Source organism: Plecotus auritus (assembly GCF_963455305.1).
Source record: "Plecotus auritus genome assembly, chromosome: X".
NCBI lineage: Eukaryota > Metazoa > Chordata > Mammalia > Chiroptera > Vespertilionidae > Plecotus > Plecotus auritus.
Genome location: NC_137784.1, coordinates 138,933,307 through 138,959,144, shown reverse-complemented (window position 1 = coordinate 138,959,144; position 25,838 = coordinate 138,933,307). Strand labels below are relative to the sequence as shown.

At 46.9% G+C, this 25,838-nt stretch overlaps 1 protein-coding gene across 1 annotated transcript; it reads left to right on the top strand.

Moving 5' to 3' along the window:
* The first annotated feature begins 15,438 nt into the window (after positions 1 to 15,438).
* On the top strand, positions 15,439 to 23,942 carry WAS (WASP actin nucleation promoting factor). Its single transcript, XM_080652760.1, has 12 exons — positions 15,439 to 15,610; positions 15,977 to 16,117; positions 17,170 to 17,256; positions 17,365 to 17,467; positions 17,568 to 17,609; positions 17,703 to 17,756; positions 18,417 to 18,591; positions 19,542 to 19,584; positions 19,786 to 19,939; positions 20,364 to 20,776; positions 21,015 to 21,129; positions 23,652 to 23,942. The coding sequence occupies exons 1-12, from the start codon at positions 15,479 to 15,481 to the stop codon at positions 23,705 to 23,707; spliced, it is 1,515 nt and encodes a 504-aa protein (XP_080508886.1). The 5' UTR covers positions 15,439 to 15,478; the 3' UTR covers positions 23,708 to 23,942.
* Positions 23,943 to 25,838: the final 1,896 nt, after the last annotated feature.

Below are 25,838 nucleotides of genomic sequence, written 5' to 3'. Positions count from 1 at the left end.
CATTAGGGTTCATTCTATGGATTTGGACAAATACATCATGACGTGTATCCATCATTATAGCATCGCCACTGCCCTAAAAATCCCTTGTGCTCTGCCTGTTCATCCCTCTCTCCTCTGTAACCCCTGGCAACCACTGATGTTTTTACTGTCTCCATAGCTTTGCTTCTTTCCATAATGTCATATCGTTGGAATCAGACAGTGGGTAGCCTTTTCAGATTGGCTTCTTTCACGTAGTAATGTGCATTTACGTTTCCTCCTTCCTTGTCTTTTCCTAGCTTGGTGATTCATTTCCTTCTGGCACTGAATACTGTGCCATTGTCTCGATGTATCACAGTTTATTTTTTAATATGTTTTTATTCCTTTGTAAGGAGAGAGGACGGGAGAGGTAGATAGAAACATCCATGAGAAACATCATCGATCAGCTGCATTCTGCACACCCCTTACTGGGGATCAAGCCCACAACCCGGGCACGTGCCCTGATGGAAATGGAACCAGAGACCTCTCGGTTCATGGGTCGACACTCAACCACTGAGCTACGCTGGTAGGACAATAAAACATGTTTTTTTTGTGATTTTTAAAAAATTTCTTTATTGATTAAAGTGTTACATATGTGTCCTTCTTCCCCCATTACCCCCCATTCCCCCCCACTCATGCCCTCACCCCCCTGTTGTCTGTGTCCATTTAAAACATGTTTTTTACAAATACAAAATAAAATGGGGATAATAATAGTGTTTACCCCATAGGGTTATATATAAGAGATTTAAAGCAGATCTTGAAACATTTGTTATATAATTAATACTAATTTCAATATTTAAATGATTTGGTGAGGACAAAAGGTATAGTTTGTCAAGTGTCAGAGACATGAATGAAAAGGAATGGTGGAGCCCTAGCCGGTTTGGCTCAGTGGATAGAGCGTCGGCCTGCGGACTGAAGGGTCCCGGGTTCGATTTCGATCAAGGGCATATGCCCAGGTTGTGGGCTCCATCCCCAGTAGGGGGTGTGCAGGAGGCAGCTGATCAATGATTCTCTCTCATCATTGATGTTCCTATCTCACTCTCCCTCTCCCTTCCTCTCTGAAATCAATAAAAATACATTTTTAAAAAAGAAAAGAAAAGCAATGGTGGAAATCTAAGTTGAAAGGCATGGCGGTTGCACTCATTCTCCACTGAGCAGCACCAGTTCTGTTGCGGAAGCTGCTTCAAAGCTACTTTCTTTCTTTTTCTTTTTTGCCAAGCAACTTCCATCTATTTTGTACAGAACGCTAACAGTGACAATGAAGCAAATTGATAAGGAATTTTTGGACTGGAACCCGGATTCTTTATCTGCTGGAATCGAAGAATGAATCCACGGACAGAAAGTGGTCTAGCAAAGGTGGATATTTATTGAAGAACAAGGATAGACTCCCACGTGGGGAGAGGGAAAGAGTCCCACAGAATGGACTCCCACGTGGGGAGGGGAAAAGGGGTCCCCTGAGTTCCTTTTCCCTATGGCTTATACTGGTAAAGGCTGCAGATCCTGGTGCCTTGATATCCCCTCTGAGTGGTCACTATTCCCCTAGACTGGTTACTATAGTAACTGCTAGGCTTAAAGGTCCAACCTCACATGGGACATGTGAGGTTCTCCCTGCTCCTTCCCTATTGCTTTCCTATTCCCTTTGGGCTTTCCTCTTCTCCTTCTGGATGAAGGGCTTCCTTCTCTGTATTTTGTAAATATCCACCTTTTGCTGTTCCCAGCTCCCTCATTGTATGGAAATGTACCTGTTGCAGCTTTTCAGCTTCCCTATTCTATGGAAATATACCTTCTGCTGCTCTGAAGCCCTGTGCTTCCTCCATGGACCCCCTAATTTCTAAAAGTTCCTAAACCAGTCCTATTTTACCCCTAAAATTCCTGTTTCAAACTGAAGTTGAGACATCTGAGGTCTCTCCACAAATCACTTTACTCTTCTATGACCAAGTTATGTGTTACTCATTTTTTAAATTATCTGTATTTTTTCTGTATTTTATGGTTTACGCTGGGACATTTTGGAGCCTTGCTAATCCTGGAGAGACTACTCTCCCAAGGCTAGCTAATTCCTAGAGATAGCAAACAACAAATTCGACCTTGAGCAATGCCTTTGATCTGCAAACCAACCAATCCCAAATCCAGACCCTCAATCCCTCCTTTATCTGACTTCCGTGTGTTTTAGAACAACTTCTGACAGCAAATGTGTATCAGTCCTTACCCATAGCTTTAAAATCCTAAGAATTTCATAACTGACTCAAAGGGGATTTTCTCCCATTTCCATAATTTGGTTTTTGAGTTTCAATGTTGAAGCAATGTGCCAAAACTGCTTTTATTTTCCCTAATTAAAAATATACTATCTGCCGAAACCGGTTTGGCTCAGTGGATAGAGCGTCGGCCTGCGGACTGAAGGGTCCCAGGTTCGATTCCGGTCAAGGGCATGTACCTTGGTTGCGGGCACATCCCCAGTGGGAGGTGTGCAGGAGGCAGCTGATCGGTGTTTCTCTCTCATCGATGTTTCTAGCTCTCTATCCTTCTCCCTTCCTCTCTGTAAAATATCAATAAAATATATTTTAAAAAAATAAAAATAAAAATATACTATCTATTCTTATTAGCAAAGAAACAAAGATATATTACAGAGGGAAAAGTAACATAAAAATAGGATAGTCCTCTTCCTTTCAGGATCACAAAAAGAGCGTAAAGAATTAAACTCTATACATTTCCCAAATTCTGAAACAGAAACCTCTCGTGGAAGTTCTCATTCTACTCCCTGTAAACATTCCTTTGGCTCATCCACCTGCCCTCGGGCTGCCCAGCAGGTGATGACAGGTGTGGTATTTGGCCTGGAGCTGGCGTTATGTCTACCTGCAGCAGTGAAATCTGAAACTATTAGACCAGGAAATTCTGCATTAGGCTCTGAGGGACAAACAGATTGCTCAACATATTTATAAGGAAGCAGTACATTACATATCACACACATATATACCTTTATCTTTTTAAAAACATTTTTTAATTGATTTCAGAGAAGGAGAGAGAGATAGAAACATCAAGGATGAGAGAGAATCATTGATCGGCTGCGTCCTGCACGCCCCACTCTAGGGATCGAGCCCGCACCCCAGGCATGTGCCCTGACCCGGAATCAAACCGTGACCTCCTGGTTGGTTCATAGGTCGATGCTCAACCACTGAGCAACGCTGGCCAGACTACCTTTCTCTTGATCTGACCTGAGCACTGTGGAGGGAGCACAGAAATATGAGTCACTCAATAGTCTCATCCTTCTTGGGAGTTCAGCCCTGTACTGTCTAGAGAACCGGCTGAGCAAGGACGGGAGCTGGGAGTCTGGAGGGAAGGGAACATACGACTGAGTAGTGCACGCTCCGTGGAGGAACTGGGCTTGAGAAGGTGAGAGCCTTGAGAAGGGGACAAAGGGACGAGCGAAATGCCCTGGAATTACTGGCAAATAATAAGCCGCTTGTAATAATGTCCACTTGTATAATAACTCACTCACAGGTAAGTGTGTTTATTCCATTTGTCAGCATCTGCCTCTAAGGATGTCAGTTTCTTTTTTTAAAAAAATAAATCTTTATTGTTGAAAGTATTACATATGTCCTCTTTTTCCCCGCATTGGCCCCCTCCAGCCCACTGCCACCCCCACCCCAGGCCCTCACCGCCCCATTGTCTGTGTCCATGGGTTATGCATACATGCATACAAGGTCCTTGGTTGATTACCTCCCACCCACCCACCCTCTAAAGGTGTCAGTTCATAATGTATATTCATGTAATTTTTCTCATACATATTTGAATTGAGAAACTCATTTGGACAAACCAAGCATTGTTTGCCTCATCTCCCTTAACACCAGTTTATTTTCCTTCCCTCCGCAGACCTCCCTCCGCCCCACTGTTTTCTCCACCACACTGCATTTCCCTCCGTTGTTTTCGGCATTGTCTCCCTAATTAGCAGTTAACCCACCAGGTGGGACTCATTCATTTCTGTTCCCTGTGCCCCACCCCAGGGGGCTCAGCCCCGGGCCAGCTCTAAATAAGGAGGCACTTCTTGTGATGAGAAACTCTGGGAGGTTGTGGAAACCTTTGGAATGCATGTCATGCATTCATTTATTCACTCATTCAACTGCTATTTCTTTCTTTTGTTGTTTTTTTTAAAAAATATATTTTATTACAGAGAGGAAAGGGAGAGGATAGATAGTTAGAAACATCGATGAGAGAGAAACATCAATTAGCTGCCTCCTGCACACCTCCCACTGGGGATTGCCTGCAACCCAGGTACATGCCCTTAACCGGAATCGAACCCGGGACCCTTCAGTCCGCAGGCCGACACTCTATCCACTGAGCCAAACCGGTCAGGGCTCTTTTGTTGTTTTTTAAAAATATTTTTTATTGATTTCAGAGAGGAAGGGAGAGGGGGAGAGATAGAAACATCAATGATGAGAGAGAATCATTCATAGGCTGCCTCCTGCACGCTCCACACTGAGGGTAGAGCCCTCAACCTGGGCATGTGCCCTGACTGGAATCGAACCTGTGACCTCCTGGTTCATAGGTTGATGCTCAACCGCTGAGCCATGCCACCCAGGCCCTTTCTTTTGTTTGTTTAAGATCTTTTATTATTGAGGTAATATTGGTTAATAACATTATATTACCCCTCTGGTAACCACCAATCTGTTTTCTGTATCTATGAGTTTGCATTTGTTTTGCTCCGTTCATATCTTTCTTGTTTGTGTTATATTGTACATACACATACATGAAATAAGATTTTTGTCCTTTTTTCTTTGGATTTATTTCACTTAATACCCTCAAGGTCCATCTATGTTTTTGTGAATGGCGATATGTCATCCTTTTTAAAGGTCGAGTAGTATTCCATTATACATATGTACCGCATCTTTATTCATTCGTCTATTGATGGCTGTGATACGGAATTTTTAGACTGGAACCTGGATTCTTTGTCTGCTGGAATCGAAGAATGAATCCACGGACAGAAAGTGGTATAGCAAAGGTGGACATTTATTGAAGAACAAGTACAGACTCCCACGTGGGGAGAGGGAAAGAGTCCCACAGAATGGACTCCCACGTGGGGAGGGGGAAAGGGTCCCCCTGAGTTCCTTTTCCCTATGGCTTATACTGGTAAAGGCTGCAGATCCTGGTGCCTTGATATCCCTTCTGATTGGTCACTATTCCCCTAGACTGGTTACTATAGTAACTGCTAGGCTTAAAGGTCCAACCTCACATGGGACATGTGAGGTTCTCCCCCAACCCTTCCCCATCGTTCCCCTATTCCAGCCGTGGGCAAACTACGGCCCGCGGGCCGGATCCGGCCCGTTCGGCTGTTCTATCTGGGGCCCGCGGAGCTGAAAGAGCGGAGCTCTTGCTCTCCCCTTCGCTCCTTCACCAGCAGCAGTGTTAACATGGCAACGTCGGGAAACACGGCCGCAGCTCCTTCTTCTGAGTGGGCGGATTTATATCCGCCCATTCAGTAGAAGGAACAACCTCTCCATCTTCCAGAGGCTCCTTGCAATGCCCGCGCCGCGTCCCCCGCCATCACCCTGGGAATGCGTAGACACGCTATCGTGGTGATGTAGGGAGACACGCCCCTGGAGAGCACAGGATCAGAGCATTAGCTAAAAAGGAGACCAACAACACTGTTCCCACTGAAGTTGATGTTTTAAAGACCAAAAACCTTTCAACCCAGTCTACATTGCGATCTACATCTACGTCCCGGGCATAATTTGGAAGCTGCACTAAAGAAAATGTTTAATTTACTGTTTACACATTTTGTTCTTTTCTATTTGTTTTAGTTTTAAATTATTTTATTATATTTAAGTTTAATTGGAAAGGCTTTTGTACCTTTCCTTTGTTAGGCAATTTTATTTTGCCTTTGCCATCTTCAATATAAGGTATGTTATTGTGCTAGGATTCCTCCATTTTTTGAAGTTTCAAATTATAATAATTAGTGTTTACATTCTTCTTGTTAAAATGTTTGAAATGAATAAAACTATTGAAATAATAATAAAAAAAAGACCGTACCCTTTTATGTAATGATGTTTACTTTGAATTTATATTAGTTCACACAAACACTCCATCCATGCTTTTGTTCCGGCCCTCCGGTCCAGTTTAAGAACCCATGTGGTCCTCGAGTCAAAAAGTTTGCCCACCCCTGCCCTATTCCCTTTGGGCTTTCTTCTTCTTCTGGATGAAGGGCTCCCTTCTCGTTATTTTGTAAATATAGACCTTTTGCTGTTCCCAGCTTCCCCATTCTATGGAAATGTACCTTCTGCTGCTCTGAAGCCCTGTGCTTCCTCCACGGACCCCCTAATTTCCAAAATTTCCTAAACCTGTCCTATTTTACCCCCCAAATTCCTGTTTCAGCTGCTTCCATATCTTGGCTATTGTAAATAATGCTTCAATAAACATAGGGTGCATATATCTTCAAATTAGTGTTTTCATATTCTTTGGATAACTACTCAGAAGTTGAATCCCTGGATCATATGGTAGTTCTATTTTCCAAAACTTATTTCTTGTCTTTTTTATAATAGCCATTTTAACAGATGTGAAGTGATATATCATTGTTATTTGACTTGCATTTCCCTGATGATTAGTGATGTCAAATGTCTTTTCATGTGTTCCAACAGCTCTTTCCTGACCGGCAGCTACGAACCTGAAATTGGGAAATAAGGCTGGCAATTTAGTACTTACAGAGGAGGGATACATGAGCGTAAATGTGATGGGTAAGTTCAAGGGGCCATAGGAACATACATGAGAGGCACAGAACCTGAACTCAGGGTGTGAAGGTACAAATCAGGGAAAGTGAGGTCTCAGCTAAGATCAGAAGCATGAATAGGAGTTTGATAGGTGAGTGAGATGAAAGGATGGGCAGCTGGGGGCAAGATTTTAGAGTACATAGTTCTCAGCTTTATCTGTGCTGGTTGTGGGCCTTGATCAAACGGGTCACCTAAATTCTCTGGATTTCAGTTTCCTCAGTAGTAAAATGGGGACAAAAGTAGCTTCTTCATGCATTTGTTCAGACGGTTAAAGGAGAGACTGTATATATAGCATCTGGAAGAATTCTGGTAATCTGATGGTGTAGAGCAGTGGTCGGCAAACTCATTAGTCAACAGAGCCAAATATCAACAGTACAACTGTTGCAGAAGACCAAAGAAAACCAAGGATGCTTCTGAGAAAAAAAGGAGGGACACTGTTTAATACACCGGTGGACTCAGGGAACAGCCTTCGAAATCTGAGTGAAGGAACACGCATGGGGCTTTCCTTTATATCCCACAAACATGGATTATGCTTCCGGTCCTTTTCGAGGGCCTTGCAAGAAGGCTCCCAGGTGTTGGGGGTCTCCAGGCCATATCTGATGGTCTGGCCTGGTGCTAGCGTTAATAACCCTCCCTCCGGGGCAGTGCACTGTTCACAGTAACAGGTTCTGCAAGACCAGTATCTGGGAAGGAGATAGGGACTTAATTATGGTTATCAGGAATGTACACTGAGCTTGCTGGCTTGGATTCAGATCACTAGCCCCAAATATCAGGGTTACATTGGAATTAGCCTTTTTTAGCCTTCTCACAATGATTGAAATTTCTTTTGAGAGCCAAATTTTTTAAACTTAAACTATATAGGTAGGTACATTGTTATTAACTTAATTAGGGTACTCCTAAGCTGGCCTTTGCTAAAAACTCAAGGGGCCAAAGAGCTGCATGTGGCTCGTGAACCGCAGTTTGCTGACCACTGGTGTAGAGATACCTCAGTCATTCTGAAGCATAGTAACCTCCATCTTGGGTAAAAACTGCTGTTTGAAATTTTAACCCTGCTTTCTTGGTTTCTGTAAATACTTGCTTGCTTAAATAATAGGGAAAAATAAGACTACTCCCATTCCAGAGAGGCCATAAACTATGCCCCAGACAGAATTGTCAGTGCTGCCGCCAGGCCTTGAGATACGGTCTCACAACCCTGTCCCAGCACACAGGACTTTTTCTCAGAAGGTCTGGAAGTCTCATTTCAAATTTGGAAGAGAAAGAACTGAAAAAGGTATATATAGGAAAGACTTCCTCTATTTGGGGCCTCAGAATTTGAGAAGCAATATTTCCTCTGGGCTCGCTAGCACTAGCGAAATGAAAAATGTCTCCAAATTAATTTGGCTTATTGATTAAGGCGTCTTCTGATTTACAATATAACAGTTCATCGGCTCAGCTCCCCTCTATTAAAGCAAGGAAGTGTTTTGGGGCAAATATCCAGTTTTAGAGTCAACTCACCTTGGCTTTGCAAACTGAGTAGATTAGACTGAGTGGACTAGGAAGGCATCAAAAGTTTTGCTGCCCTGGCTGGTTTTGCTCAGTGGATAGAGCATTGGCCTGTGGACTGAAGGGTCCCGGGTTCGATTCCTGTCAAAGGCACATGCCTGGGTTGTGGGTTTGGTCCCCAGCGTGGGGCTCGCAGGTGGCAGCCATCCGATGATTCCCTCTCATCGATGTTTCTATCTCTCTCCCTCTCCCTTCCTCTCTGAAATCAATAAAAATGTTTTTTTAAAAAAGAGTTCTGTTATTACACCCTGGACGGTTTGGCTCAGTGGATAAAGCATCAGCCCGCCCACTGAAGGGTCTGGAGTTCAGTTCCAGTCAAGGGCATGTCAAGGCCCTGGTCGGGGGTGTGCGGAAACCAGTCGATGTGTCTCTCTCAAATAGGTGTTTCTCTCTGTCTCTCCCTCTCCCTTCCACTCTCTCTAAAGATCAATGGGGGAAAATATCCTTGGGTGAGGATTTAAAAAAAACACACACAAAAGTTTTCAATTAAAAAAAAAAAAGAATTCCGCTATTACACAGACAATAGGGTGACGGAGGCCTGGGGCAGGGGCAGGCTTGATGGGGTAAATGGGAAAAAAAGGGGGACATATGTAATACTCTTAACAATAAAGATTTAATAAAAAAATAAACAATACAGCCGAAACCGGTTTGGCTCAGTGGATAGAGTGTCGGCCTGCGGACTGAAGGGTCCTGGGTTCGATTCCGGTCAAGGGCATGTACCTTGGTTGCGGGCACATCCTCAGTGGGAGGTGTGCAGGAGGCAGCTGATCGATGTTTCTCTCTCATCGATGTTTCTAGCTCTCTGTCCCTCTCCCTTCCTCTCTGTGAAATATCAATAAAATACATTTAAAAAAAAAATAAACAATACATTCTCAAAGAAAGTAATAATAATAATAAAGAGTTCCACTATTGATGACAGCTAACCAAACCAGTAGGTGGTTACTACAGATGCAGGCCATCAGAGGCCAAATAATTTTGTTTTGCAAATTATATATCAGAACAAAAGGGAAATTGATCCCAAAAGTTCCAATTCGTAGATGCAGGGATGCACTAAAGAAATCTCTAAAGGCTGGGGAAGGAATGGCTGATGGTGCTCTAATTGGTTTATCACCTCCTGTCACCAGCAGCAGCTTCCTGTTTTAATAAGAGGGCAGATTTGGGGTTTAGGGTCCTACATATATTGAAATGGTCTGAAATATATGAAAATAGGCCATTTTGGCCAGCCAGTGTGGCTCAGTGGTTGAGTGTCGACCTATGAAGCAGATCATGTTTTGATTCCCAGTCAGGGTTGGAGCCCTGATTGGGGTCTCGATCCCCAGTAGGGGGCGTGCAGGAGGCAGCCAATCAATGATTCTCTCTCATGATGGATGTTTCTATTTCTCCCTCTCCTTTCCTCTCTAAAAGAAAATTTTAAAAAAAGACCTAGAGAGAAAAAAAACATTAAAATTGCTTATTTTATTTTTTATAAGCCTTTTAAATTTTTTATTAAAATTTGTGTGGAGTTTGCAGGTTCTCCCCATGTCTGCATGGGCTTTCTCCCGGGACTCCGCTATCCTCCCACCTCACAGAGCTGTGCGAGTAAGCTGTAGCGTCTCCATTGTCCCAGTCTGAGTGAGCGTGGGTGTGGGGGTAGTGCGTCCTGTCCAGGGTTGGGTCCGTCTTTGCATCCTGAGCTGTAGGGATAGCGTCCTGCCATCCGAGACCCTGAACTGAAATAAATGCGTTGGAAAAGAATGATCTTCTTGTATAGATCACACTATGTCAATGTTTAATACTAGAAGTGCTTTGGGCATTTATTTATTTATTTTTTATTTTTTTTCATTGATTTCAGAGAGGAAGGGAGAGGGAGAGAGATAGAGACATCCATGATGAGAGAGAATCATGGATCGGCTGCCTCCTGCACGCTCCATACTGGGGATCGAACCCGCAACCTGGACATGTGCCCTTGACCAGAATCGAACCTGGGACCCTTCAGTCCACAGGCGGATGCTCTATCCACTGAGCCAAACAAGCCAGGGCAAAGTGCTTGTTCTTTTAAACACACGTTGTCAAGGGCCTCACCGTTAGGGCTTTTAACTGCTGTGTATTTTGTAATCAGGAGTAAAATTAGTAACTTTAGTACATTGAATTCAAAGACCACAAGATGTCCACTTTTTTATTTATGGGAAAGCCAGACACCCCACTGTGCCTGCGCTACTGCGCCAGGATTTAATTTTATTATTATAGCTTCCGAGAGTTTTCCTGAAACTCAAATTCAAAGGACACTTTTTGTTTTGAGTAGAGAATAAAGGAACCATCAGGTGCAGGCACGAAAACCCTACTGGGCTTGTTACAGAGATGATGATTGGATCGCCCCACGCCCTGCGTGTGATGGCACTAACTCCCAGCAGTGAGCACCACTTCTGCCCCTTCCACAGGTGAACAATCTGACCCACCACCCCAAGTCCCCAAAGTCCCGCTTCAGCGGCCCGGCTCACGGGTCTGGCATCCACTGCGCATGCCCAGAACGCGTGACCAATGGGAGCCTGGCGCACGGGAGCAAAGGCGGGGCTACGTTATTCTCCCAGGCCAGGTAGAATATGGCCGTGGACCAATCAGAGCCTACGATGGCACTTGTCGGCTCTGGTGCATTGACAGCAATCGCGCGGGGCGGTGAGGTGGTTAAAATGGCGGATGTGAGAGAGGCCGGCGCGACCCGAGAACCAGGCTCGCCGAGGCGGGTGGGAGTCGGGAAGATGGGAATGGGGGTCGTGGGACCACCGGGATTTCGACAGTCCCCTCTCCATGAGGGGATGAGGCAGCCGTCGTATTTCTCCCCCACAAATAAAATGGTCTTGCAATAGGGCCGCCCCTCCCCCGCGCTGGGATCCCAGGCGGACTGTTCCATTTTGCGTCCCTCCCCATGTCCGCTGTGGTGCGGTCCAGGCTGCGGCGGTAACCCTCCTGGGACGCGGGCGCGGTGGGGTGGCCCTGTCAACCTGGGCGCCATTGTCCCCTGGCTCCTGCACCGCTGGCAGAGGCTTCAGAAGGGCGGTGGTGCCGGCTGCAATAGTGGCCTTAACGTGGACGGCTCCGACTGTGGTGGAAGCGGTGGCTTGACCTCCCTCAGCAATAATCCCCCCTTGGCACACCCCACACCTGAGAACCAACCCCTCCCTCCAGGCACTGGCTGGGGCCCAAGGCCCTCTCTTAGCAGTTCTGGTGATGGGCCCCCCTCTCTGCAGCAGTGACAGCCCCCTACGCTGCCTGAACTCCCCTCATCCCCCCACTTTGCCCGCCCCACTGAGGGTCCCTGGTCCCCTGGCCCTGGTCTCTGTTCTGAGTGTCCCAGTGGGAAGTGAAGCCAGGGCGGGTAGGAAAGGGCTGGGGGGACCCGAGGGGGAGCCAGCCTCAGGGAGCCCCAAAGGCAGCACCCCCAAATCTTAGGCGCTCCTAGACTCAGCCTCAGCCCTGATACCAGCACCGATGTCTCACCACCCACTGTCCCCAGGGCAGCCCAGAACATTCCTTGCTTGGGCAGCAGTGCTCCTGAGAGTGGCATGCCCAGATGGGCTTCCGGTGACTTGCCTGCCCCTGCTATGGAGCGCTATAGCCACAGAACTGAGTGGCTTTGGCTTCCATATCTGAACTCTGACCTCTGGCTGCCTTAGCCAGAGCACCAAAACTGAGTGGCCTAGATTTCTTTCTTTTTTTTTTTTTTAATATATTTTATTGATTTTTTACAGAGAGGAAGGGAGAGGGATAGAGAGTTAGAAACACTGATGAGAGAGAAACATCGATCAGCTGCCTCTTACACACCTCCTACTGGGGATGTTCCCGCAACCAAGGTACATGCCCTTGACCGGAATCGAACCCGGGACCCTTCAGTCCGCAGGCCGTCGCTCTATCCACTGAGCCAAACCGGTTAGGGCAGATTTCTTAACTTGACTCCTGATGTCTCATCCCTAGTCCAGGGCCTGGACTCTCCAAACTGAGGCAAGCAGCCTCCCAGAGACTCCCTAAGAGCCAAACACATGGGCTGGGCTGCTTTAAGGACTGATTTGGCCTCTGGGCCTGCACTAGCCCCAGAAGCAGCCCTTTGGTTTCTGGACCCGGGGCTGAAATGTGGGAATAGTGATTTCTCCCCTCCTTTTCCCTCTCCCCACCCCGGGTTCTTCCAAGACACCAGAATTAATAACACTTTTTATTTTGGAAAACAAAAACAACACTCCTGGGATCACAAAGTCAAGGGTGTGGGCAGCCCTTGAGACCTACAGATTGGGAAGTGGACACTCCTTGAGTCATACGCACAGGGGTTTGGACACTCATGGGGTCACACACATTGGGGAGGAGATACTCTTAGGGTCACGCATGGGTGTGGACACTTCTGGTGCCACAGGCTGGGGAATGGACACTTGGGTCACATAGATTGAGGTGCAGGGCCATAGAGAACACCCGTGTAGAGAGAATTGGTAGTGACCTTGAGGGTGTGGGCAGTGCAGGGACTAGAAGAGGACCTCTGGCTCCCTGGCTAGCAGCCACAGATCTAGAAGGGAGGACAGCTGGCTGGCACCGTGATTTCTTGTGCAAGTGGTGGTGGTGGTGGGGGGAGTAGGGTGGGAAACATGACGGGTGAGACCTCTGAGGTTGGCCAGGAGGGCTCCAGGAACATGTCACAGTTCTGGAGGACTGTGGATGTGTGGGTCCGCGGAATAGACCTCTGAGATGGGCTCTGCAGCAGGGAGAGGTAGAGAAAGGGCAGTGGGAAGGTGACCATGTATTCTGGGTCTCTGACCGTCCACCAGTGGTGGTGGGACCTGACAGTCTGATGAAGGGTGAGGAGAGGATGGGAGGGGGGAGACACGGGAAATGCTAAGCTGAAGGGATGATAATTCATTTATCCAATTTCGCTATTTCATAAAAACAACAATACAGAATTATAACATGTTAATCTCTGTACTGATCACTGTACATGAATTATCTCATTTAGTCTTCACAACAACCTTAACTGCTATTGCTATCTTCACTTTATGGATGAGAGCACTGAGGCAGGAGAGGTTATCAGACTTTAAGCGGCTGCTAAGTGCCAGATCCAGGCTGGAGGGCTCCAGAATCAGTGGTGCTAACCATTGAGAAATTCTTATTTCTTCAGGTGTCTCTGATTTTCTGTGCACACCGTCCTCACTCCACCGACCAGGACTAGTAATTGCACCTCCCCTGAGGGGCCCTAAAGCACCCATTTGCCTGTAGCGTCAGTGAACAGTGTGGACATCTCTGTGGGGGGAGCTGGCCCCTGCACACTCTGAGTTTTTCTCTCCCCTTTCCCCAGGTGTGGGGGTGAAGAGATGACAGGGGAAGCCTTGTGGGAAGAGGACAGTAAGTTACAGCATAGAAATCTAGACTGTACAATGATTATTCAACAAATACTGGTTGAGCTTCTTCTGCATGCAGGGTCCTGTGCTAGGGTGGTGGGGATTCGGCAATGAATAAGACAGACAGGGCCTGGCCAGCATGGCTCAGTGGTTGGGCATCCAACTATGAACCAGGAGGTCACAGTTCCATTTCCGGTCAGGACACATGCCCGTGTTGTGGGCTCAATCCCCAGTGCGGAGTATGCAGGAGGCAGCCAATCAATGATTCTCTCTCATCATTGATGTTTCTATCCCTCTCTCCCTCTCCCTGAAATCAATAAAACATATATTTTTTAAAAAGAGCAGGAAGGTGGAGAACCAAAGACACAGAGAAGGAGCAGAAGCATTTTATCTCAGCCCCCATGTGGCACTTAACAGTTTAGGAACTCACATACACTGAGTGGCCAGATTATTATGATCTCTGAATGCATGATAATCTGGCCACTCAGCATATATATATATTAGAGGCCTGGTGCATGAATTCGTGCATGGGTGGGGTCCGGCCAGCATGGCCAGGGGGAGGGGACATGGGCAGTTGGCCAGCCTGCCTGCTGGTTGAACTCCTGGTCGAGGGGACAATTTGCATATTAGCCTTTTATTATATAGGATATACACTGAGTGGCCAGATTATTATGTGTTCAGAGATCATAATAATCTAGCCACTCAGTGTAATTAACCTAAGCTCCACAAAGCTGTGTGATCTCAGGCAAGTTAGCTAAGCTCTGGGCACCGGCATCCCTATGGAAGGGACAGTTGTGCTTACATCATGGTATCCTCTGTGAAGAGGAAATGAATTAATAAAGTAAGGCACTTAGAAAAAACTCAGAAAACACTAGGTCAATTAGACATTAATCCCTCATTCAATCCTCCGTTTATTGAATGTCTAGTTTGTGCCAGATACTGGAGATATGCTTTACACACAGTGAGAGCTCAATGAGCAGTGTTAAAATGAACGAATGGCCTGGCCAGCATGGCTCAGTGATTGAGTGTCAACCTATGAACCAGAAGGTCATGGTTTGACTGCCGGTCAGGGCACATGCCCAGGTTGTGGGCTTGACCCCCAGTGTGGGTCGTGCAGGAGGCAGCCGATCCATGATTCTCTCTCCTCATTGATCTCTGTCTGTCTGTCTCTCTCTCCCTTCCTCTCTGAAATCAATAAAAACAAATTTAAAAAGGGGGGATGATAAGCAGAACATAATTTGGGAGCAGTGGGGAGGCAGGGGTAAGGGATGGGGAAGTGAGCCGGGTTGTTGGGGTCTCAGGAGAAGGGTGGGACCCCAGGCACTCGCTGTGTAATGAAAGGAAAAGTTCCAGCGCAGTAATCCTTCAGCACTAGGGGCCTAGGACCCCAGGCCTCCCAGGCTAACTGGACACTTTGGGGAAGAAGGAGGCCACTCAGCCCCATGACTGTTCTCAATGACCGACCGCAGAATGCCTTACAGAAGTGTGGTAGTGGCCTCACTCTTGCTGCCAATCAGAGGTAGGAGGATCTCAGCCAGTCAGAGGGAGATGGGCCCCAGAGAATAAGAAAGAAGGAATAGGACATGGGCTGGTCCAAAAGGTGGGTCTACACGGTCAAATGAGGAGGACCCCAAACTCAGGGCAGAGGGTCCAAGACTGTCCTAGGGAGGAGGAGCCCAGGCCCACGGAGGGAGCTGTGGAGGACCTGTTTCCCTTGTGGTTTTTTGTACTTCCTGTTCCCCTGTTCACTGCGGAAGTTCCTCTTCTTACCCTGCACCCAGAGCCTAGCCGGAGAGGACAAGAGCAGGAGGCACCATGAGTGGGGGCCCTGTGGGAGGCAGGCCTGGGGGCCGCGGAGCACAGGCGGTTCAGCAGAACATACCCTCCAGCCTCCTCCAAGACCATGAGAACCAGCGAGTCTTCGAGATGCTCGGAAGGAAATGCTGGGTGAGCTGGGGACCTCCTGGCCCTCCCTGTCTTTCTCCCTTTGCTCTTCTCCTCATTTTCCTCCTCCTCCTCTTTCGCATCCTCCTTCTCTCCTCCTTTCCTCCCCTTCCTCTCTCCTCATCTTCCCCAATCTCCTCCTTCTCTTTTTTCCTCTCCTCCATTCCCTCTCCATCACCTCCTCTCCTAGAATCCACTTACCCCCATTCATCAATCCCAGGAAGATCTTCATGTGTATTCACTTTCTCTCTGGTTGCGGCTCTTCCTTCGGGGCCACAACAGCCATGGGCAATGGAGGACCAAGTCTGGTTCCCAGACCCTCTGGTTGCCCCCTCCCAGACTCCACTGAACCCCGCTCTCCCCTCCCAGACATTAGCCACCGCAGTTATTCAGCTGTACATGGCGATGCCCCCTGGAGCCGAGCGCTGGACCAAGAAGCATTGTGGGGCTGTGTGCTTTGTGAAGGATAACCCCCAGAAGTCCTACTTCATCCGCCTTTACAGCCTTCAGGTGATCCCCGCCCTCCCCCTCTGCATATGCAAACCCATTTTCAACCTGCAGACCTAAATCTGTGTCCCGAGCCCTGAGCTCTCCATAGATAAGTGAACCCCTGGACCCCAGAACCAAAGACTTCATCCAGATGTCAAATCTGGTTTGCCTTTCTAAGTCTGTGATGATTGACCCTAGAGTCTTCATTTCAATGTCTATAACCCCCATATATTAGTATACTGCTTAAATCTAATCTGTTCCATAAACTTCCCCCACCCCAAAAGTGAGCACTATATTTTTCCTGAAACTCAAATCTACTCTAAATCAACATTTTGGGTCTCGGAAATCCCCCATCAAAACGCCTGAACCTCAGATGTTTATTTAGCTCCTAAGTCATAAACCAGTCCCCAAACCACAAACCTGAATATGCCAAAATCTGTCCTTTTAACCCCATAGCATGGACCCCAGAATTCCTGAATCTGTTCCACAAGCTCCCAACCTGGACTTCCTAGGCATATATCCCAAATTCATCATTCTACCCATAAAGATGAACCCAGCATACCCACGTCAATATCCCAGAGCCATCAAATACTAACTACACTCTTAAGCCATAACTCTGTTCTTCAAACCTCAAATTGCACATACCTTGCCTGAAACCCTCCCCACAAATTCCCAAGTCTGTATGTCTGAACCTCAGATCTCAACCCCAACTCCCAATACTGGAGCCCTGCCTGCCCAAATGAAGGCCTCCATAAGGGGGGTATGGGATGGAGTCTAGAATGCGCTCAGTTTCCTAGCACTGGAGTCCAAAAATCCTCAAATTCAGGCCCCCAAGTCCCACATCTAGGGCCCCAAACCCCAAATCCAAATCTCTCACTATGGTGCCTAACTCCCATACTGTAACCCAACCCTTTACATCTTGACCCCTAGACCCCCAACTCTCTGATGCTGAGTTAGAAATATCTAAATCAGATCCCGGGGCTCCAAATTTGGACACCATGTTCCCTGCCCAGATAACAGACACCTGTCACCCAGGGCAAGCCTCAGTGCCAGTGTGTTCTCCTCCTCTCCAGGCAGGCCTGTTGCTCTGGGAACAGGAGCTATACTCACAGCTGGTTTACTCCACTCCCACCTCCTTCTTCCACACCTTTGCTGGAGATGTAAGTGACCACCTGACCTCTGGGCCTCATTTGGGATGTTGGGGGGGGGGGCGGATATGGGAAAGGTATGGGGGTCCTGGAAGGCTGCTGACCCCAAGGTGTGTGCAGGACTGCCAAGTGGGGCTGAACTTTGCAGATGAGAAGGAGGCCCAGGCCTTCCAGGCCCTGGTGCAGGAGAAGATACAAAAAAGGAATCAGAGGCAAAGTGGAGGTGAGGAGGCCTTGGGGGAGGAAAGGAGGTTGGGCTGAGGTGAATGCAAGAGTGGGGAGCTGTAAAAGCCCCTCCAATGGTTCTACCTGTCTCTCTACAGATAGACGCCAGCTACCCCCACCACCAGCACCAGCCAATGAAGGTGAGTCCTCTAGTGCAAGTAAGGATAATAAGAGGCTAGCACAGGGACCTGTGGCAAGGTTGTCAGAGCTTTCAACCCATTCCATCTTCCCAGAGAGAAGAGGAGGGTTTCCACCCCTGCCCTCGCACCCAGGTGGAGACCAAGGGGGTGAGTGCTAATTCTTCTTTTTCTCTGGATGGACAGGTGGGTCGGTGGATGAGTAATTTGGTGGGTGCAGAGATAAGTGGGTGATTGAGTGGGTGGATGAATGTACGGATGTGTGGGTGGAAGGATTGGTGGTGGATAGATGGTTGAGTAAGGGGATGAATTGATAGGAGGATGAAAATGTAGATAGATATATAGATGTATAGGTAGGTGTATAAATGCATAGGTAAATTGGTATGTGAATAAGTGGATGAATGGATGGAGGGATGATTTAGTAAATTAATGAATGTGTGAGTGAGTGGATGACCTGAACAGTGAACAAATGAAAAAGTGATATAAAATTTCAATCGGCAAAGAAATCAATGATTGAATGAATGAATGAGTGAACAAATAATTTAACAAATTAATAAGCCAGTGAATGAATGAGTCAATACTTAAGTGATAAGCATGAGTGACTGAATAAATAATTGAATCAGTGAATGTATGAATGGTTTTTGGGAACCACCCATTCACTTCTCCATAAACTCTCCCTGGATCCCTCACCCACTCCCTCCATGACCATCAAACACACACAGAGATTTCCCCAGTCTTCCTCTCTCTTGCCCCTATACTTTGGTTGGTAGGTAAGTGGGTCAATGGTTTAGTCACTCTATTTCCCCACAGGCCCAGCAGCTGGACCACTGTCCCTGGGGATGGGGACAGTGGACATCCAGAACCCGGACATCACAAGTTCACGATACCGTGGGCTCCCGGCACCTGGCCCTGGCCCAGTTGATAAGAAACGCTCAGGGAAGAAAAAGATCAGAAAGGCTGATATTGGTGCACCTAGTGGATTCAAGTAAGAACCTTTCTCCAGGGGGCCTACAGATCCCTGGGAGGGGGGCAGATTAACAGGTGGACAGGAGAAGAGCTAAGTGGATGAAAGGATGGGCAGATGATTGGGAGGGTGGGTGGGTAGATGAGTGGATGGGTGGGTGGGTGCAAGGCCAGGACTAGGGAGAGACAAGTGAGGCACCAAGGTTGGAAATTTTTCAGGGTCATGCAAGTTCAATTCATGACTGAGAGTGAGTGCCTCCTTAAATGTTGTACCCTAGGCATCTCACTTGCCTCACCCTAGTCTTAACCTGGGTGGGCTGGAGGGTGAGTAGATGGGTGGGTAGATAGATAGATGGATGAATGAATGAATGAGTGGGAGGAGAATAAATGGATAGGTGGTTGGATGGATGGGAGGATGGTTAAATGGGAAGTGGGGATAGAAGGATGGATCTATAGGCTGATTGGTTCACAGACAAGGTAGATGGGGATGGATAGATGGCCAGATTTGTGGATGAATGAACAGTTCAATGGATAAATGGACAGAAGTGTGTGGATGAATGGAGACAAATGAGTGATGAATGGAAAGGTGAGCACATGGATAGATGGATAGGTGGATGGACAAGTGTGTGTGAGGACAGATTGATGGACAAGTGGGTAAACAGATGTGTGTAGGCAGATAAGTGGAGAGACAAATATGGATCAGCAGTCTGACAGGTGAATGGAAATGGCTAGTTGGACAAATGGATGGTGGATAGATGGTGGAAATAGGGATGAAATGGATAGATGGGCACCACAAGCTATGGACCCCTTCTAATTCCATAACTACTGCTCTCATTCATTCACTCATTTATTCACTTATGGCTCATTTGTTAATTCTGGCCCCTCTGGGCAGGAGAGGGCAGGAGGGCTTCACTAGGAAGGGAGGGAAGGAAGGGCAGTAGAGTTTCAATGGGGTCTCCTCCCCTCCCCTAGACATGTCAGCCACGTGGGGTGGGACCCCCAGAATGGATTTGACGTGAGTAACTCCAATGTCCCCTGGACCCTATTCAGCTCCCACCTATCCTTCCATAGTCCAGCGATCAGACCTACCTCCAGACCCTCCCCTTCCCACAGCCCTCTCAGCTCCCTCTCTGGGGTGGACCCGATGACAATCCATGTCCCTTCCCTCCCCACCTTATTCACCCACTCCTGCCCCTGACTTTTTCCTCTGGGGCAGGTAAACAACCTGGACCCGGATCTGCGGAGCCTGTTCTCTAGGGCGGGAATCAGTGAGGCCCAGCTCACTGATGCTGAGACTTCCAAACTTATCTATGACTTCATTGAGGATCAGGGCGGGCTGGAAGCTGTGCGGCAGGAGATGAGGCGCCAGGGTGAGTCCCTTTTTCTGGACACCCCCTTCTTCTACAACCCTGGTGGCTGATTTCCAAAAGTAATCACTTAGTCCTCCTGGAAACCCCTCTACTGCTACAATTGGGAGTTGGTCAGTTGGGTACCCATTAAAAATTTTTTTTTAAATTGATTTCAGAGAGGAAGAGAGAGGGAGAGAGAGAGAGAAACATCAATGATGAGAGAGAATCATGGATTGGCTGCCTCTTGCAGGCCTCACACTGGGGATTGGCCCGCAACCCGGGCATGTGCCCTTGACTAGAATCAAACCTGGGACCCTTTAGTCCACAGGATGAAGCTCTATCCACTGAACGAAACCGGCTAGGGCTCGGGTACCCATTTTACAAATGAGTGAAACAGGCGTGGAAGAAAGCTATAATAATAGCTATGTGTTATTTCCCTCCTCAGAGCCGCTTCCACCACCCCCACCGCCATCCCGAGGAGGGAACCAGCCCCCCCGCCCCCCAACTGTGGGGAGTAACAAGGGTCGTTCTGGTCCACTGCCCCCTGTACCTTTGGGAGGCGTGCCGCCACCACCACCACCAACTCCCCGGGGACCCCCACCTCCGGGCCGAGGGGGCCCTCCACCACCACCCCCTCCAGCCACAGGACGTTCTGGGCCACCACCCCCTCCACTCCCTGGAGCTGGGGGTCCACCCATACCACCACCACCACCTCCACCACCACCACCGCCCAGCTCTGGGGACGGGCCAGTGCCTCCCCCAGTCCCTCCTCCTCTGGGGCCTGTGGGGGGCCTGGCCCCTGCTGGAGGTCGGGGGGCCCTTTTGGATCAAATCCGGCAGGGAATTCAGCTGAACAAGGTGAGGACCAGCAGGATGAAGGACTGGGGGCCTGGGATTCTGGGTTGTACTGTGCAAATAAGGATGTTAGAGGACTGGGGCTGAAACTGATGGGGGTCCCAGGCTTGTGGGGTTCAGTGACAGGGTTGGGAGGTTGATGCAGAGAGGTGGGTTTAGAGTCTTGAAGGAGACTGGAAGGGGTGGGGAGAAATGCTTTCATAGGCCCTAAACCCTCTGTGTTGGACCCTGCTTGCTGCAGACCCCTGGAGCCTCAGAGAGTTCTGCGCTGCAGCCGCCACCTCAGAGCTCCGAGGGGCTGGTGGGTGCCCTGATGCACGTAATGCAGAAGAGAAGCAAAGCCATCCACTCCTCAGGTGAGAGTCTGCCCTCCCCTGCCACTTGCGGGCTGCCCTCTCTGGAGTCCAACCTGCCAGGACAGTGACCCTGCTTTCCATGGCTCATGTTGGCCTAAAAACAACCCCAACAGTCTCCATCAGTAGTAGCATCAGCCCCATCTGTTGATGATAGTGATAAGGTGTATCTTGTATCAGTCTCTTTTAAAAAAAAATTTTTTTTATTGATTTCAGAGAGGTTGGAAGAGGGAGAGAGAGAGAGAGAGGGAGAGAAACATCAACGATGAGAGAGAATCATCTATTGGCTGCCTGCTGCATGGGGTGCGAGCCTACAACCCAGGCATGTGTCCTGACCAGGGATCAAACTATGACCTCCCGGTTCATAGGTTGACGCTCAGCCACTGAGCTACGCTGGCGGGGCTCAGTCTCCTTTTTGACAATGTTAATGTTGTCATTATGTAACAATAGTATAATTAAGTCTATCTTTGACAATAATATTAACATTAATGACAAGGTATGTCCACATTATTAACATTAATCCCATTTGTTCAGTAGTGTTAACATTAGTCCACTCTGTTATGATAATATTAGAGGCCTGGTGCAGGAATTCGTGCATGGGTGGGATCCCTCAGCCTGGCCTGCGATCGGGGCCGATAAGGCTGGCCAGCCAGGGGGAAGGACCGGGGGAGGTTGGCCGGCCACAGGAAGTTGGCTGTGGGAGCACACTGACCACCAGGGGGCAGCTCCTGCATTGAGTGTCTGTCCCCTGGTGGTCAGTGTGTCGTCATAGCTACTGGTCAACCGGTTGAGCAGTTGACTGGTCAAAACAGTTGCTTAGACTTTTATATATAGAGATTAGAAAGAACCCCATCTTTGACAGTATTACTCACCCTACTTGCATGTGTCAATAGATTAACAGTAACTATGTGATAGTATTATAACTAACCCAATCTTTTTGCATTAATGTTAACAGGAATCCCCTAATGCAGTGGTTCTCAACCTTTCTAATGCCTCGACCCTTTAATACAGTTCCTCATGTTGTGGTGACCCCCAACCATAAAATAATTTTCATTGCTACTTCATAACTGTAATTTTGCTACTGCTATGAATCGTAATGTAAATATCTGTGTTTTCCAATGGTCTTAGGCTCTACAGCAGTGGTTCTCAACCTGTGGGTTGCGACCCACAGGTTGAGAACTGCTAGCAGGGTCGCCTAAGACCATCGGAAAACACAGATATTTACATTACAATTAATTAACAATAGCAAAATTACAGTTATGAAGTAGCAACGAAAATAATTTTATGGTTAGGGGTCACCACAACATGAGGAACTGTATTAAAGGGTTGCGGCATTAGAAAGGTTGAGAACCACTGCCCTAATGTGTCAACAATATTGTTATATGACAATTATGTGAGGATAATATGGAGTTCAACCTATTAGGTGACAATAATATAATTAACTTCAATTTGGACAATAATATTAACATTCATCCCAGAGTGTATTCACAAGATTAACATGAACCCATTATATGACAATCTTCTATCTATATCTATATATATAAAAGGATAAGTGACTGACCGTACATACGTCCGACTGTATGACCAACCGACCGGCCAGTACATATGATGCACACTGGCAATTTAAAAATAAACGTTGACTTGTGCAGTGCAATACATATAAAGCTCTTGCTGTCTCCAATCGCATGTGTATGTTTTGATCTGTCATTGTCGATTGTGAATTTGGTTGTTTTTGTTGACATTCTGAAGCTGAAAGAAAGCATGTCATTGACAGAATATATATAAAAGGCTAACTATAATGTCTCAGTGTTGTTCTGCATGCTATGCCATCGGCCATAGTACAAATGAGTTTAAAGTACTGTAGTGTTTGGGGATGTTTCAGACAGTTGCCTCTTAAAACAAATATGAGATCAGAAGATTCTGCTTATAGCGAATGGTTAGTAAAACTTGGAGATGGCAACTGACACTTCTATTGTAAAGAAAAGGCGAATAGCTGTATTAAAATATTTCTTCTAATTAATTTCCTTTCAATGTGCACGAATCCATGCACCAGGCCACTAGTATTATAATAAACTCCATATCTTTTGGAGTTAATATTATTATTAACTCCATTATGTGTCAACAATATTAACATTAACCTGCTGTGAAACAATAATATTGTAATTTAGTCCACTTTTGCTGATAGTATTTAAATTCCGCATAAAGTGACAAGCCTGTTAATGTTAACCCTTTGTGTGACAATAATATCCCAACTAACCATACATTTTTGACAATAATATTAACTTAAACTCCAACTAGAACCCAGACCCCAAGTATATCTTGTCCCAAACAGAAACCCTAATTCTTTCTCCTCTGAGGGGGCCTCGTCCTTAGCCAATGCACAGGCCCGAGACCTGACTTCCTCGCAGGAGACTTTAGCCCCCCAGGACCCTGAGTCCTGACTTCTTAATCTCTAGGAGCCCCCCTCTCCAGGGCTTGTGAACCCTCCTGCCCATCTGAGTTCCACTCTTCCTGTCCCCCTCTAGACGAAGGGGAGGACCAGGCCGGAGATGACGATGAGGACGATGAATGGGATGACTAGGCCAACACCATCTCCACCTGTTCTGCACCTGATCCCCTGGCAGATGTTGCTTACGGCCTTCTTCCTCGGCTTCCAGGTCCCCAAGGCCCGTTTCTTCTCTACCAACCCCTCCAATGCTGTTATCTCTGACTGGCCCCCAGTCGCCTTAGCAATAGCCCCTTTTTATACAAAATTTCTCAGTTCTCAGTCAAGACTTTTAAAATAAAAATAAAATAACTGTCTTTTTGTTTCTCTAAATCTCAGTTTGTTTATATTCCAAATGTGGGAATTTTGGATCCTTTTCTCCCAAAGTCCCTTTTATTCATTTATCCTGTTTTTTAAATTTACTTTTTAATTTATTTATTATTGAAAGTATTTCATATGTCTCCCCCTTTTTTAAAAAAGTATGTATTTTTTGCCCTAGCTGGTTTGGCTCAGTGGATAGGGCGTCAGCCTGCAAACTGAAGGGTCCCCAGGTTTGATTCTGGTCAAGGGCAGATGCCCAGGTTTTGGGCTCGATCCCCAGGGTGGGGTGTGCAGGAGGCAGTCGATCAATGGCTCTCTCTCATCATTGATGTTTCTATCTCTCTCTCCCTCTCCCTTCATCTCTGAAATCAATAAAAATATATTTTTAAAAAAACATAACATGACTTTCTTAAAAAATATGTTTTTATTGATTTTAGAGAGAAAGGGAGAGGGAGAGAGATAGAAACATTAACGATGAGAGAGAATCGTTGATCGGCTGCCTCCTGCATGTCCGACAGAATCAAATCGTGATCTCCTGGTTCATAGGTCAACGCTCAACCGCTGAGCCACTCTAGCAGGGCCACATATGTCCCCTTTTTTTCCCATTGCCCCCTTCCACCCTGCCCCCCCCCTCGGCTCATCTATCCTATTTCATTTACTTAGCTTTACACACACATTCCTTCATTCACTTGTTTCCTCAGTCATTTAACCTGTATTTCTTTGTTTCCTTCTGCCCTTTTCTTCCCGCAAATATTTATTGTCAGCCACTACTTTAGAGTCTGGGATAAAGCAGTGGGAAAAATCGACAAAAATTCTTGCCCTAGTGGGGTTGACATTCTAGGGGAGGAGACAGACAAGAAAGAAGGAATAAAAAGAAACAAAAGATACTTACAGACCATGATAAGTGCTGTGTGCTGAGGGGAAATGACATTCAGATATGGTGTTCAGGGAAAGCCACTTGGAGGAGGTGACAGCTCTGCTGAACCTAAAGGCAAAGGAGTCAACCAGGTGAATATTTGGGGGAAGGGCATTCCAGGCAGAAGGAACAGCTAGTGCAAAGGCCCTAACGTGGGGGAAAGCTTGGCATGGGGCTGGGTGTGGTAAATGAGTGGGAGAATTCTTTATTTATTCACTTATTTATTTTTTAAAAACTGTTCAATCAACACAATACTAGACCAAGAGAGTTCTCAATGGTTAGACTTCCCCACTCTCCATGCACACAACTCACACAGGATCCTAATGGGCAGAATCCCTCTCTTTTTTTTTCTACAATAGGGTTTTTATTATTTGTAACAGGCACAATTATTTAAAGTTAATGAATTTTTATTTAAGGAATTTCACATGTTCTGAGCTCTTCCACTGCCTGAGTTCCTCCCAAGTTTGAGTCTTAATCATCTTAATCCCTTTTTTTGCTCAATCCAGTTGTAATTTCAGTCAGTCCTGTATAACAGGAATAGAGATGGTCATGTGATCACAAACTGTATGTTCACTAGCAACCCAGAAGGACAAAGGACATCAAGGCTCCAGAGATCTAAGACAGCTATTATAAGATCTCATCGATTACCAATGGCTATTACAAAATCACATATAGCTTGTGCTATATTTATAGTGGAAAACAGAGACTCCCCCCTTTAGTATTAAAATTTGGTTCTGCCCAGTTCCCTGTGTAAACTAACTCCTGGCCAATGGCCATGGAAGAGGCCATCAGCTAGATCTGCTGTAGAACCCAGGCAAGATGCCACACCTCTGAGTCTCAGTTTCCTTGTCTATACAATGGGGGTCACAACATGTAACAAATTTCCAACGGGGAGCCCACTGGGTTGCCCCTCCTCCTCCTCCTCCTCCTCCTCCAGGACTTGCCCTCCAGAATACTTGTTTTGGGAATGTATTTATAGAAAAAACTGGA